Genomic DNA, 14,978 nt, shown 5'->3' with positions numbered 1-14,978 from the left:
TGATATGATAGTAGTAATAATAATAATAATAATAATGATAGCCTAATAAAAAAGGTAGGCTACAGTTAAACAATATACCTTCAAAGTTTGCACGTAAATCAAGTTAATCGGTAAGCCTACAATAAACTAAGTGTCCATGGGCTGGGCATACTATATAACAGCAACTGCATATGCTGCATGAGGTGTGGTGTATTAGCTGGCAGTCTGAGAAGCAGTAGAGGAACATCACATTCGGGGCGGCCAGCAACACGGTTGTCTCTCTGCGACAGGACGTAGTCTACAGTCCAATTCCGAACATAAACATAAACACAAATGACGCGAATCGCTTGAATAAACTGTTTCCATCTACGTTAAGCGGATTAACTCAATTCGAATAACTAGTTAAACCACCTCGCTCTGGCGAATCGAATTTCTATGCGCATTGGGGAAGTTAATGCGCATCGCACGCGTTTCCAACCAGGATTAAATATTCGCATAGAGAAAATGCGCATTAAAACATGGGATGGAAACTAGGGTGACCAGACGTCCTCTTTTACCCGGACATGTCCTCTTTTCGAGACCTAAAAAATGCGTCCGGCAGGGATTCCAAAAACGTCCGGGATTTTGCCTCGTCGGATATTTGTGTTTCTGTCTTTCACAAACTAGTTATTACCTCATTACAAGTTTTGGAAAGGGTATCTCCCTTACGTTCCACCTTCTTGCACGAGCTCTGACTGTAGAGAGCACTGTCATTGGTCGACCGCCTTCCCAGTGTTGCCAGATAGGAAAATTATCCTCCAAATGCGATCATTTTGTGCCTTTGATACTGTGATGAATGTAGCGTCAATTACGTGATGGCTTGCATTTGGTTGGTGACGTGATTGAGGATGTGAGACACCTGGACAGAAATTTTAAAAATGGCATGGTGCGTAACCAGTGGCGTATCTATCCCTAGATAGAGCTGGAGCTGTAGCCCCCCCCCCCCCCCAAAAAAAGTTTCCTTAGCCCCTTCAAAAAATATATTTTTTTTATTTGTATTTTGATATCGTCAAATTAAAACACCTAACAACCTATTTAGTGAACTTATTTTGTTTAATTTTTAGAGTTAGAAATAAAATAGACTCGAGTAGCACAGGAATCCCGCCTGTTTGAGACTGTGGTGGCAAGTGCACGGCTCTGTTTGGTCGTGAGTGAGTCTCGCGAGCGTGCAGACAGACGGGGTTAACATCTAGTAAACAGACTTGGAGCGACTGTTCGACTCAAGCTGGTGAAAGCTGCCATAATCAGCTGCTGGATATAAAGGTATAGCACATGAAGTTTTAAATAGTAAAAGAAACGAAATGGTTAAATCACGAGTTAATTATAGATGTCGTGGCTCTCTTTTATCATGCCGGTTCATTGATCCTGTGGGTATGCTACCCTACTATAACTAGCTGGTGAACTCTAGCCTACAACGTTTACCTACTCACTTGAGCTGCAAATCCCTACCATGCTACAGTATAATTAGCACCTATCTCAGCAGATGTCTTCAATATGTTTATTGTTGTGCCATATTTTAAATCTAAATTGGTTAATTTCTCTTCCTAAAGCCCAGTAGAGGACACTATTTAAAAGGATATTTTCAAAAATGTCTTATGGGGGAGCACGCCTCCAGACCCCCCTAGTTTTACTGGGTCACAGGAAGAATAATAGGTTTAATCTAGGGGCTTAGCCCCCCCCCCCAAAAAAAGTGGGAACCTAGATTCGCCCCTGTGCGTAACCTCGCTGTTACATTACAATACGCCATTTCCAATCTGGCAACACTGAGCACCTTGCCGCCTCCACTAGTTGCATCGTTTACAATAGTACATGACATCTGCATGTAAAAAAGATGTCAAAACTTCGTCCCGGGGAGGGAGCTGGGTCATCTGGATGTGAAAAATATGTCCAAAAACTCCATGGAGGGGGAGGGGGCGGGGTCCGCGACGAAGTGTCCTCTTTTTCACAAACTCAAATCTGGTCACCCTAATGGAAACGCACCTAGAGAGAAGAGGAGCCTTGGAACCTTGGTGCAAGTGTCAGTGAAGCACAGGTGCAAGCCAGTTTAATGACCCTATTATGATGTCACAATGGCCCAATGTAAGTCAATGGGAATATTTGTATTAGTTTTTCTTTAATATCTTAAAAAGTATAAAGTTTAGAAAAATGATACATAGCATAAGTGTCCTTTAGATTAAGACCTACACGCCAAAGTTTGAAAGAAGTTTCTAAGTTAAGCGGTTCGAGCTGAATTAAGCGCAGAAGTTCGGTACAAAGAAGAAGAAGAAGAAGAAGAAGAAGAAGAAGCCTAGGAATAACAATACAGGGCATTTCATGTGGAACTTGGAACTGATTTAAACATAATAAGAATAATAAAACCTTAGTTTAAATACAAAACCGTATTCTGCACCAAAAATAAATAATTCAATAAATGAATTAACATCACTTTTGTTGTCCTTTTTCGGATATCCCAAACATAAGTAAGACCTCACCTGAAGCCCTGATGGTCTAGCTGCTGCTTCCTCAACCTGCACTACATGTGCACTGGATTTCTGAGTTTCCTGAATGCATTTCAAAATAATGCCTTTATAAACAAAATTACCTAATAAGAATGCAATTCAATGCAATGCATTTGTTTGTTCTGAAATACATTTTTAATATGTAGGTAATTGGTTCAGGTTTTATGGAGCTGTACTAGGCCTACATCATCTGTACTGGATTTCTGAGCAATGAAATAATGTATTAATGAATAATATGATGCATACATTTGGGCATCCCAATTTATAGCACCTTTTTACTACCTACAAGTATAACATTTATTCTCAAAATAGCCAGTGTAAATGATACCATTCATGGGTAACATTGTCTAAACATCCCTTAAAAAACAGCAATTTAATGCAATCTTTACCAAAATGGACAATTCAACGTCTCACCTGAACCCCTGATGCTGATTCATCATCACCCTGCTCTACATCTGTAGCTTCAGGCTGCTGTTTTTACTGCACAGTAATTCATCAATTTAATACAGACACTAACCATGATTAGTTGACTGCTGACATTGGTCGAGAGGTTACAGGGAACATTGTTGAAAATTATGATTGTAAAACTGCTGTGGTGGTCATAGAGCAGAATTGCAGCTACAATTGTCATTGGGCCTGTGTGCAGGGATGGGTATCATGTAAGGTCAAGCATGAAGGCCATCATGCAGGTGCAGGCTAGTGGTAAGTAACAAGCAGTCAGGAGGGGGGTCACTCACTCACACCCACCCACCCACACACATACACACACACACACACACACACACACACACACACACACACACAACCACATACAGACACACACACAGACAGACACACACACACACACACACACACACACACACAAGATGATGGCAGTCAAGGTCAGACAAGGCCTCCAAAAAAGGGATACCGAGTAAATTGGCAGGAGGGTCTATCTCCCCCAAAGCAAAAGTTCCCTCGCAACAGGTGAGCGAGAATATTCTGAGTGGCTAAAAGCGTGGATATAAGGAGGAGATATAAGAAAATATTCTGATTGGGTCAGTGTAGATGGAGGTTGAGGTTCATGACTTGCAGAAAGTGACGAATTATGTGTATAAAAAGTCAATGCATTGCATTGGGTTTTAGATTGAGAGCTGCTCCATGGACCACCGCTCTCGTTTTGAATAAAACTTCAGTTTATCGCACTCGGACTTCTGACTGATTGAATATTATCTCTAAGATTTGGAAACAGTTGTTTTTCGCTACAAGAGACAGCCTTATTACTATCCAAGGGATCGTATAGGCCTACTTATCACTAGATAATATCACTTTTGAGTTGCTAGCATGCTGGTACTAGGCTAAACTAGCATGGTCCGATTATGGGGGCAGGTTAGCTTTATCCTTCTGGCTTCAACAAGACCAGCTGCTGCTAACACACTGGTCGAAAGATTGCAGACGCTAGGGATAGATTTAATACAAGCAAAAGTGACATGCTCTACACTAACAACTTTCAAAACATGTTTCCATTGTAGAATGGGTGGCGATATTAGCCTTGCAGGTTTGCACTGTGTGGGTAGTTAGCCTACTAGATAGCTAACTAACAGCGACCTGGGCTTATTGATAGCTACTTACTCTCTGGGTGGAAAACTTTGACATTTATTTTTCACTCTTCTGGGCGACGAACATAGTATAGATAATAATACGAATGAGTTTGCAAATATATTGTGCAAAATAATTTTTTCTAACAGTCAATTAAAATTAACAAAATATTGGTGGGGACAATTGTGTCTTTCCCAAACTTTGGTCGTGACTAGTCCCTATAGAGTAGAGTAGACCCTATGCAAACCTATGCCCTTTACTGTATTTGCAAGACAAAAGAAAGCACAAAGTGCTGTTGTTCAAACTTGTTCTATTCTCTGTGACTATTTTTTTTAACCACTGAAACTCCTCGAGGCATTGCTATGTGGAATGCAAAGTAATGCCTGATATATTGATTGACGTCATTCTTACCGCCGTGACCTATGTTGAAATCAGTACGACAAGCTTTGCAAAACTATTGCAATAACGTATTATTTATTCATGACTTATTTAGTACAATCACAGAAACAGTTGATGTTAAGCCTTGCACAGGTCTCAGGATATGCATTATAATTTAAAACAATGGCCAGTAGTAGTGTGTGTGTGTGTGCGCTTGAGTCAGTGTATATTTGTGTCTATGTGAGTAAGGGGGGGGGGGGGGGGGGGGGGCACAAAGAGTCAGTGATACAGAATTGAGGAGAAACTATGAGATTGGAAACACATCTCAGGTTTTGCCAGCTATACAATCTCATAGAAAACCTATATGGATCTATACAGAATAGCAGTTAACACAAAATATCTACTTACACACAAATAATGTCAAAAGTTCAAACGCAAATGATGAAGGCTCTTCAAAGAGGAATTCAGCTGCATGTAAATAAACGTCTTCTTCGTTCTATTCCACCATGGCTATATCCACACGCTTGAGATTGGTGCTTATTTATTTATTCAATGCCATTTGCAGTGTTCGTGTAGTGCTTTTATTAATGTTAGGACATCACGATGCCTCATAGAATCATGACTATAAATGTGAAACGTAATTGTTTATGATACAAATATTCTCATTATTTTTCAACACTTAAAAAACACATTGTTTTACGTTTATAATTAGCACCGCTTGTGTTGTGCTTTTATTTAATATTACTATATTATTCCAAATTATTTATTTGTGTTTACAATGATTGTCTGGGGGGACAACTTTATGGTAGGGGGGGGGGACACGTCCCCCCTGTCTCCCCCGGGATCTCCGCCTATGCCCCCATGTGTCATCAGTGACCTCTAGGAGATCCCCCATGTGAAGCCAGCTGCTGCTGGTAACAATATGACGAGCACTTCTGCACTTGAATATAGCAATGCCTTGCAGGCAGAAGCTGCCATTCCCTCCCTAAGTGTAGAAAACTGAAGGCATCCTGAGCAGCTTTGTCCCGTGGTGTGGTTGAGCAAGAGCACATTTTGACCACACCCTCCCATCTATCCTGCATTGTGAGTATCAGTCTGGGAGTATACCCCTCTCTCTCGCTTCAGACCAATGTGTATAGCAGCATGACTCATTGTTTGTGCTTTATTGTGCTCAGTGCAATGACTGTGAAAAGCATGGACAGTGTATGTTCAGTCCAAAGTGAAGCCAAATGTGGTTTGATTCTGAATGCAGAAAGCACTTACTGTTCAGACTGTGGCTGCAATTGTGCCAAAATGGCAGACCAGTTTTGGCTTCATTCCTTCATAAAGTAAGTGAAAGATGCCAAGCTGTGTGTGCTTTGTACAGTCGTTGTGCTCAGTGGCAAACATATGGGCACATCTCCCCAGGGACAGACTCATCCAAGCACTTGCACTATTTTATTAACAAAAATCTTCACATTTTTCAATTTTTTAATGGAAGAGGGTGTGCCAGTTGCTCTTTGGTACTCTCCCCCCATTGACCCCTTGTCTTATTAGGTCTCAGTTGGCCTGGCTGACTATTGTTCAGTATCTCATAGCAGCATCGAAATTATTCCTGTTGACATTCTGCGTAATTAGCAAGTATGTGACAGTGCATGGATGAAAAAACACAATTGTTATTGCTGTGATTGTTTAAAACTCACTATCGAAATGCAGTGTTTCCATGATCAATGCTTAGCTGGATGACCAGCACACAAAAAAAAGCATGCACAACTCTTGTTTGTCTTTTGGAATGCTTTAATAATTTTGTTGAGGCAAAAGGTTATGAAAAGAAAGAAAGACATGTTCAGTAAGGCATCAGAGTGCCATCATGACAGACATGATTTGTAGGTAGGAAATGATGATAGATTGAATTAGTGATTATTCTGGACTGATGAGAACACTAGTGGTGTCTTCTGGCATCGACCTTAGCCACTTTGTCCTCAAGCAGTCTTCTCAACCAGTGGGCAAGGGCGCCGCCCCTCCTAAAATTGAGATGAAAAAAAAAAAAAAAAAAAACAACATTATATACCAAACAATTAAAATAAGAAATGTACTGTGTTAACGCGTTAAATGTGTGTGGGAGACCGTAAGCCCCTGTCAACAACCACTTAAATGTGACCAAATATAATATATTGCCATTCGTTATCACTGAGATAAGCCCCTCCTCCCTGGTGGGGCGCCGGCCAAATGGAAGTCAATGGGAGCTCTCATACTTTTCACATACATTTGAGCAAGGACAGCTTCTCATTGGCACTCTGAGATTCTTCTGAATGACAAATAAAATGCATTATTATTATTATAATAATATGTGGAACTTCAGCGAAACAGCCAAGTTTGGATACATATTTTGCGCCGTCCGCCACAAGCTTGTTGTCTGCGGCACGACAGGAGGCCTGCACGCAAAAATTGATTTTGTTCATATGCAAGGACATGAGGCCGATCAGTGTGGTGGATGGGATAGGCTTCAGGGAGTTCTGTGAAGTACTGGAACCGAGGTACCGTATTCAATCACTGAATGAAGCCTGCGACATTTGGGACAAGAATCGCGACCTTAAATTGCTTGCACAAAACTCTTGATCAGCACTCAGCACTTGTTTATTGTTGGCGTTCATTTAAACCGATATGCGCAGAGAGAGCGACGATGCGGGAGAGAGAAAGAAAGAGTGCGTGTGTGCGAGCGAGAGGCCAAGGTCTGCGGTCTTGGCCATTAGTTCATTTACTTATTTTTGTGTAGGTAGTATGTTGTTAAATATGTTTAAACTTAAATAAATTACCTATACAAGTAATTATGTCTCGTTGTATTAATTTGTCCTGTTATTGACGTGCCTAATGCGCAACCATATTCGAATATATGTGTTTTTTTAAAGGGAATATTCAAACCTCATTTTTGAGCAATTTTGACAGCCCTAAGCCCTACCCTGGCAGACTGCCCCCAGCATCTTCATGGTGTCAACAGTTGTGAATGTGCTTGAGCACCCAGTAACTACCCAGTCAAGCTGCAGATACCTACATACTTCTTATTCTTTGCACACTTGCAAAATGAGCCTTCTTTATCCCTAAAGACAGATGTGCAGCCTTACCTTGACAGACTACCCCAGCATCTTCATGGTGGCCACAGTTATGGATGCCATGGCCAATATGTGTGCACTGAGAGAGAGACGACTCATGGCCAGTGCAGCAGACATCATCCAGCCAGATCTGTCCACTGCCCTCTCCAAAATGAGCACTGGAAGGAGCACTCAGGGCTGGTCCACAGCCAATCTGTCTGCAAACCACTTCAGCATTAGGCATGTTCCAGTGGTCATCACACACAGTGCCCCAGGTGCCACGGACCTGTACCTCCACTCTCCCAGAGCAGGAGCTGTCGCCCCCAACTAGTCGTATATCCGCTACAGTAAAAATGTGAAGAAATAAAGTGAGGGGGGAGGGGGGGGACGACACAAAGAAGGCATTACATGACCATATTTTTTTTGTCAGGCAGAGCAATCAACACTGTTTGCTTCAGGTTGTCTGAGATGTCCCAATGGAGCAGTATCAGACTCATACTCTGACTAGAATTATGAGTATGACAACATCAGGCTAGGGGCTTTTAGCACCACTTCCACTTTGACTTGTGATTTATGTAAGCCAAATCTGTCAATGATGTGACCACAATATGATATCTCACTCTTGAAAAACTCGCATTTTTCTCTCTTCGCCCTTAGGCCATAGTCACTTCGAAAACGTCTCCCCTTCAGCTAGTGATGAGAAGATGTCTTTGATTCGTGGTAGAGGATACTGTACAGTACGCAGCACCGGATTAATGGTCACCTTGAAATCGCCACATATGCGAACACCTCCACTTTTCCCTTTTTTAATCACGGGAACAATGGGTGTAGCTCAGTCGCTCCAGTCAACCTTGGAGAGAATGTTAGATTCCTCTAGGCTCAGAAGTTCTGCATCAATTTTCGGACGCAGTGCATATGGCACTGGACGTGCCTTGTGAAATCTCAGTGTCGCATTGTCATCCAATTCAATCTTTGCTTTAATGTGTTTCATCTTGCCAATGCCTTTCTCGAACACTTTTGCATGCTCTTCTAAGAGCTGAGACAGTCTTTGTTTAGAGCTACACTTGTGGCTCTTGAGGCTTGGAGATATGTTGAGGGCTTTAATTGCATGCCAATCAAGCTGGATTTTTCTTAACCACTCTCGCCCAAAAAGAGCTGGTCCTCCATTTTTCAACACATAGAGCTCCAACTTGTGTGTTTTGTCACCATAAGTCACATCCACTTTAAGTTTTCCTTTAGGAGACACTCTCTCACCAGTGTATGTTTTTAACATCACTGGGGTCTTTTCTAGCTGTAGCTTGGAAAACAGTCTTTTGTAGTCAGCTTCAGAGATTACGGACAAAGCTGAACCTGTGTACTCTGTTGTTATCCATATCATTTTCCTATCTGTTTCTGTGATGTTGTGCAGTTCTTAGCATGACAGGTCATCTTCATCACTATCTGTATTATCAGATTTTTCATATTCTGTCACTTTGTGCATGTGTTTTGCTTTTTGCCTGAAACTTTTGTTTTTGTCAGTTTTTTTCTTTTTGGCTGTGCTTTTTGTCTGATTTACACACTCTTTCTATGTAACCTTGTTTTTGGCATTTTCTGCAGGTCTTGTCTTTGAACCAACAGTCATTTGCGTCATGAGAGGATTTTCCACATCTGTAACAATTCTGCTCTTTTGTGTTATTTATGGACATTTTATGCATTTCATTTTCAACGCTTTTCTTTTGTAATTCTGATGCATCCTTAGCTACTGTTTCCATTGCAATAGCCAGTGCTTTTTCTAAGTCCAAGTCCTTTTCTGACAGTAGCCTCTTTTATGTGCTTGAGCAATGCATGCCACATACTAGTCTGTCCCTTAATGCATCAGAAAGTCCATCTTTGAAATCGCAATTTTGTGAAAGTTTGCGCAGTTCGGCCATGTAGTCAGAAATGCTTTCATCCTTTTCTTGATTTCTTTTATGGTATCTAAATCTTTCAGCCATCACTAGAGGTTTAGGCTTTAGATGGTTTTGCTAAATCTTCTGAATATCATCGAATGTCTTGCTGGACGGTTTGGCTGGGCTAACTAGGTTGCGAGGAGATTGTACGTTGTACGTTAGTTGCAATTAGACTGAGGAGAACGGAAACTTTCTTCTCTTCCTCCACATCATTGGCATCACAATACAATTCCACTCTTTCCATGTACGCTTCCCAGTCTTCATTAGCACTATCGAACTCGTCTACCTTTCCAACATAAGCCATCTTCAGTCTGATATTTACCGTTTAAGTGTACTTATGCGTCGTTTACTGTGAGCTATTCACGTTTACCCACGCATCCTTCATTAGCCTTGCTACTCCTCTAGTGCTGTTGTTTGTTTTCACTCGCCTTCCCTCCAGTCGACTTCTCATTCCATGTACTTTTAAGCTCCATTTGCTTGTTAGGTTCGTAGATTTCTCGTCACCAATTGGTCGTGTCTATGCGACTACTTATTAATAAAATAATCAGGCTCTCTCGGAGGTTAAAGTCACACGTGAAACATCACTTAGTTTACTTAAGGTTCTGCACTCCATGTATACATGCGCATGGCGAAAAACCAATAGGAGAACACTGCATAGGGGAGTGCTTACACTTAAAGAAATAGATCCTTATTAAACACTGCAGATACCTACATACTTCTTATCCTTAGCACACACTTACAAAATGAGACTTCTTTATCCCTAAAGACAGATGTGCAGCCTTACCTTGACAGACTACCCCAGCATCTTCATGGTGGCCACAGTTATGGATGCCATGGCCAATATGTGAGCACTGAGAGAGAGACGACTCTTGGCCAGTGCAGCTGACATCATCCAGCCAGATCTGTCCACTGCCCTGTCCAAAATGAGCACTGGAATGAGCTGTCAGGGCTGGTCCACAGCCAATCTGTCTGCAAACCACTTCAGCATTAGGCATGTTCCAGATGTCATCGCACACAGTGCCCCAGGTGCCACGGACCTGTACCTCCACTCTCCCAGAGCAGGAGCTGTCGCCCCCAACTAGTCGTATATCCGTTATGTTCGGTCCTGTAAAAATGTTAAGAGATAAAGTGAGGGGGGGGGGGGGGGACAACGACACAAAGAAGGCATTACATGACCATATTTTTTTGTCAGGCAGAGCAATCAACACTGTTTGCTTCAGGTTGTCTGAGATGTCCCAATGGAGCAGTATCAGACTCATATTCTGACTAGAATTATGAGTATGACAACATCAGGCTAGGGGCTTTTAGCACCACTTCCACTTTGACTTGTGATTTATGTAAGCCAAATCTGTCAATGATGTGACCACAATATGATATCTCACTCTTGAAAAACTGGCATTTTTCTCTCTTCGCCCTTAGGCCATAGTCACTTAGTCTTTTGAGCACTATGCTGAAGTTTTGGAGATGATCTTCATCATTCTTTCCTGTGATCAAGATGTCATCGAGATAACACTGTGTTCTTGGTATATCCTGAAGTACTTGCTCCATCGCTCTTTGCCAGATGGCTGGAGCTGATGCGACGCCAAATACAAGCCTATTATACTGGTCCAGTCCCATATGCGTGTTGATGGTTAGCAACTTCCTACTCGATTCCTCTACTTCCATCTGAAGGTAGGCCTGAGACAGGTCAATTTTCGAAAACGTCTCCCCTTCAGCTAGTGATGAGAAGATGTCTTTGATTCGTGGTAGAGGATACTGTACAGTACGCAGCACCGGATTAATGGTCACCTTGAAATCGCCACATATGCGAACACCTCCACTTTTCCCTTTTTTAATCACGGGAACAATGGGTGTAGCTCAGTCGCTCCAGTCAACCTTGGAGAGAATGTTAGATTCCTCTAGGCTCAGAAGTTCTGCATCAATTTTCGGACGCAGTGCATATGGCACTGGACGTGCCTTGTGAAATCTCAGTGTCGCATTGTCATCCAATTCAATCTTTGCTTTAATGTGTTTCATCTTGCCAATGCCTTTCTCGAACACTTTTGCATGCTCTTCTAAGAGCTGAGACAGTCTTTGTTTAGAGCTACACTTGTGGCTCTTGAGGCTTGGAGATATGTTGAGGGCTTTAATTGCATGCCAATCAAGCTGGATTTTTCTTAACCACTCTCGCCCAAAAAGAGCTGGTCCTCCATTTTTCAACACATAGAGCTCCAACTTGTGTGTTTTGTCACCATAAGTCACATCCACTTTAAGTTTTCCTTTAGGAGACACTCTCTCACCAGTGTATGTTTTTAACATCACTGGGGTCTTTTCTAGCTGTAGCTTGGAAAACAGTCTTTTGTAGTCAGCTTCAGAGATTACGGACAAAGCTGAACCTGTGTACTCTGTTGTTATCCATATCATTTTCCTATCTGTTTCTGTGATGTTGTGCAGTTCTTAGCATGACAGGTCATCTTCATCACTATCTGTATTATCAGATTTTTCATATTCTGTCACTTTGTGCATGTGTTTTGCTTTTGCCTGAAACTTTTGTTTTTGTCAGTTTTTTCTTTTTGGCTGTGCTTTTTGTCTGATTTACACACTCTTTCTATGTAACCTTGTTTTTGGCATTTTCTGCAGGTCTTGTCTTTGAACCAACAGTCATTTGCGTCATGAGAGGATTTTCCACATCTGTAACAATTCTGCTCTTTTGTGTTATTTATGGACATTTTATGCATTTCATTTTCAACGCTTTTCTTTTGTAATTCTGATGCATCCTTAGCTACTGTTTCCATTGCAATAGCCAGTGCTTTTTCTAAGTCCAAGTCCTTTTCTGACAGTAGCCTCTTTTGTGTGCTTGAGCAATGCATGCCACATACTAGTCTGTCCCTTAATGCATCAGAAAGTCCATCTTTGAAATCGCAATTTTGTGAAAGTTTGCGCAGTTCGGCCATGTAGTCAGAAATGCTTTCATCCTTTTCTTGATTTCTTTTATGGTATCTAAATCTTTCAGCCATCACTAGAGGTTTAGGCTTTAGATGGTTTTGCTAAATCTTCTGAATATCATCGAATGTCTTGCTGGACGGTTTTGGCTGGGCTAACTAGGTTGCGAAGGAGATTGTACGTTGTACGTTAGTTGCAATTAGACTGAGGAGAACGGAAACTTTCTTCTCTTCCTCCACATCATTGGCATCACAATACAATTCCACTCTTTCCATGTACGCTTCCCAGTCTTCATTAGCACTATCGAACTCGTCTACCTTTCCAACATAAGCCATCTTCAGTCTGATATTTACCGTTTAAGTGTACTTATGCGTCGTTTACTGTGAGCTATTCACGTTTACCCACGCATCCTTCATTAGCCTTGCTACTCCTCTAGTGCTGTTGTTTGTTTTCACTCGCCTTCCCTCCAGTCGACTTCTCATTCCATGTACTTTTAAGCTCCATTTGCTTGTTAGGTTCGTAGATTTCTCGTCACCAATTGGTCGTGTCTATGCGACTACTTATTAATAAAATAATCAGGCTCTCTCGGAGGTTAAAGTCACACGTGAAACATCACTTAGTTTACTTAAGGTTCTGCACTCCATGTATACATGCGCATGGCGAAAAACCAATAAGAGAACACTGCATAGGGGAGTGCTTACACTTAAAGAAATAGATCCTTATTAAACACTGCAGATACCTACATACTTCTTATCCTTAGCACACACTTACAAAATGAGACTTCTTTATCCCTAAAGACAGATGTGCAGCCTTACCTTGACAGACTACCCCAGCATCTTCATGGTGGCCACAGTTATGGATGCCATGGCCAATATGTGAGCACTGAGAGAGAGACGACTCATGGCCAGTGCAGCTGACATCATCCAGCCAGATCTGTCCACTGCCCTGTCCAAAATGAGCACTGGAATGAGCTGTCAGGGCTGGTCCACAGCCAATCTGTCTGCAAACCACTTCAGCATTAGGCATGTTCCAGATGTCATCGCACACAGTGCCCCAGGTGCCACGGACCTGTACCTCCACTCTCCCAGAGCAGGAGCTGTCGCCCCCAACTAGTCGTATATCCGTTATGTTCGGTCCTGTAAAAATGTTAAGAGATAAAGTGAGGGGGGGGGGGACGACGACACAAAGAAGGCATTACATGACCATATTTTTTTGTCAGGCAGAGCAATCAACACTGTTTGCTTCAGGTTGTCTGAGATGTCCCAATGGAGCAGTATCAGACTCATATTCTGACTAGAATTATGAGTATGACAACATCAGGCTAGGGGCTTTTAGCACCACTTCCACTTTGACTTGTGATTCATGTAAGCCAAATCTGTCAATGATGTGACCACAATATGATATCTCACTCTTGAAAAACTGGCATTTTTCTCTCTTCGCCCTTAGGCCATAGTCACTTAGTCTTTTGAGCACTATGCTGAAGTTTTGGAGATGATCTTCATCATTCTTTCCTGTGATCAAGATGTCATCGAGATAACACTGTGTTCTTGGTATATCCTGAAGTACTTGCTCCATCGCTCTTGGCCAGATGGCTGGAGCTGATGCGACGCCAAATACAAGCCTATTATACTGGTCCAGTCCCATATGCGTGTTGATGGTTAGCAACTTCCTACTCGATTCCTCTACTTCCATCTGAAGGTAGGCCTGAGACAGGTCAATTTTCGAAAACGTCTCCCCTTCAGCTAGTGATGAGAAGATGTCTTTGATTCGTGGTAGAGGATACTGTACAGTACGCAGCACCGGATTAATGGTCACCTTGAAATCGCCACATATGCGAACACCTCCACTTTTCCCTTTTTTAATCACGGGAACAATGGGTGTAGCCCAGTCGCTCCAGTCAACCTTGGAGAGAATGTTAGATTCCTCTAGGCTCAGAAGTTCTGCATCAATTTTCGGACGCAGTGCATATGGCACTGGACGTGCCTTGTGAAATCTCAGTGTCGCATTGTCATCCAATTCAATCTTTGCTTTAATGTGTTTCATCTTGCCAATGCCTTTCTCGAACACTTTTGCATGCTCTTCTAAGAGCTGAGACAGTCTTTGTTTAGAGCTACACTTGTGGCTCTTGAGGCTTGGAGATATGTTGAGGGCTTTAATTGCATGCCAATCAAGCTGGATTTTTCTTAACCACTCTCGCCCAAAAAGAGCTGGTCCTCCATTTTTCAACACATAGAGCTCCAACTTGTGTGTTTTGTCACCATAAGTCACATCCACTTTAAGTTTTCCTTTAGGAGACACTCTCTCACCAGTGTATGTTTTTAACATCACTGGGGTCTTTTCTAGCTGTAGCTTGGAAAACAGTCTTTTGTAGTCAGCTTCAGAGATTACGGACAAAGCTGAACCTGTGTACTCTGTTGTTATCCATATCATTTTCCTATCTGTTTCTGTGATGTTGTGCAGTTCTTAGCATGACAGGTCATCTTCATCACTATCTGTATTATCAGATTTTTCATATTCTGTCACTTTGTGCATGTGTTTGCTTTTTGCCTGAAACTTTTGTTTTTGTCAGTTTTTTCTTTTTGGCTGTG

The 14,978-nt window shown here is 42.0% G+C and overlaps 2 protein-coding genes across 2 annotated transcripts in view; both read right to left on the bottom strand.

The window, feature by feature from the left end:
• Positions 1-6,269: 6,269 nt before the first annotated feature.
• On the bottom strand, positions 6,270-13,669 carry LOC122133425 (deleted in malignant brain tumors 1 protein-like). Its single transcript, XM_042709632.1, has 4 exons — positions 13,206-13,669; positions 10,253-10,573; positions 7,574-7,882; positions 6,270-6,475 (listed from the first exon to the last, which is right to left on the bottom strand). Exons 1-4 carry the CDS (start codon positions 13,414-13,416, stop codon positions 6,447-6,449), a joined length of 870 nt encoding a protein of 289 aa, XP_042565566.1. The 5' UTR covers positions 13,417-13,669; the 3' UTR covers positions 6,270-6,446.
• The window catches only part of LOC122133426 (CUB and zona pellucida-like domain-containing protein 1), a 28,087-nt gene continuing 19,408 nt past the window's right edge, over positions 6,300-14,978 (bottom strand). The window contains exon 4 of the transcript XR_006152750.1: positions 6,300-6,335. The gene's annotated coding sequence lies outside the window, so the exon portion shown is untranslated. The remainder of the gene's footprint in view (positions 6,336-14,978) is intronic.

The sequence above is a fragment of the Clupea harengus genome, chromosome 13, assembly GCF_900700415.2.
Source record: "Clupea harengus chromosome 13, Ch_v2.0.2, whole genome shotgun sequence".
Classification (NCBI taxonomy): Eukaryota; Metazoa; Chordata; class Actinopteri; order Clupeiformes; family Clupeidae; genus Clupea; species Clupea harengus.
The sequence above is the reverse complement of the archived record's forward strand: the minus strand, read 5'-3'. Positions and strand labels throughout refer to the sequence as shown.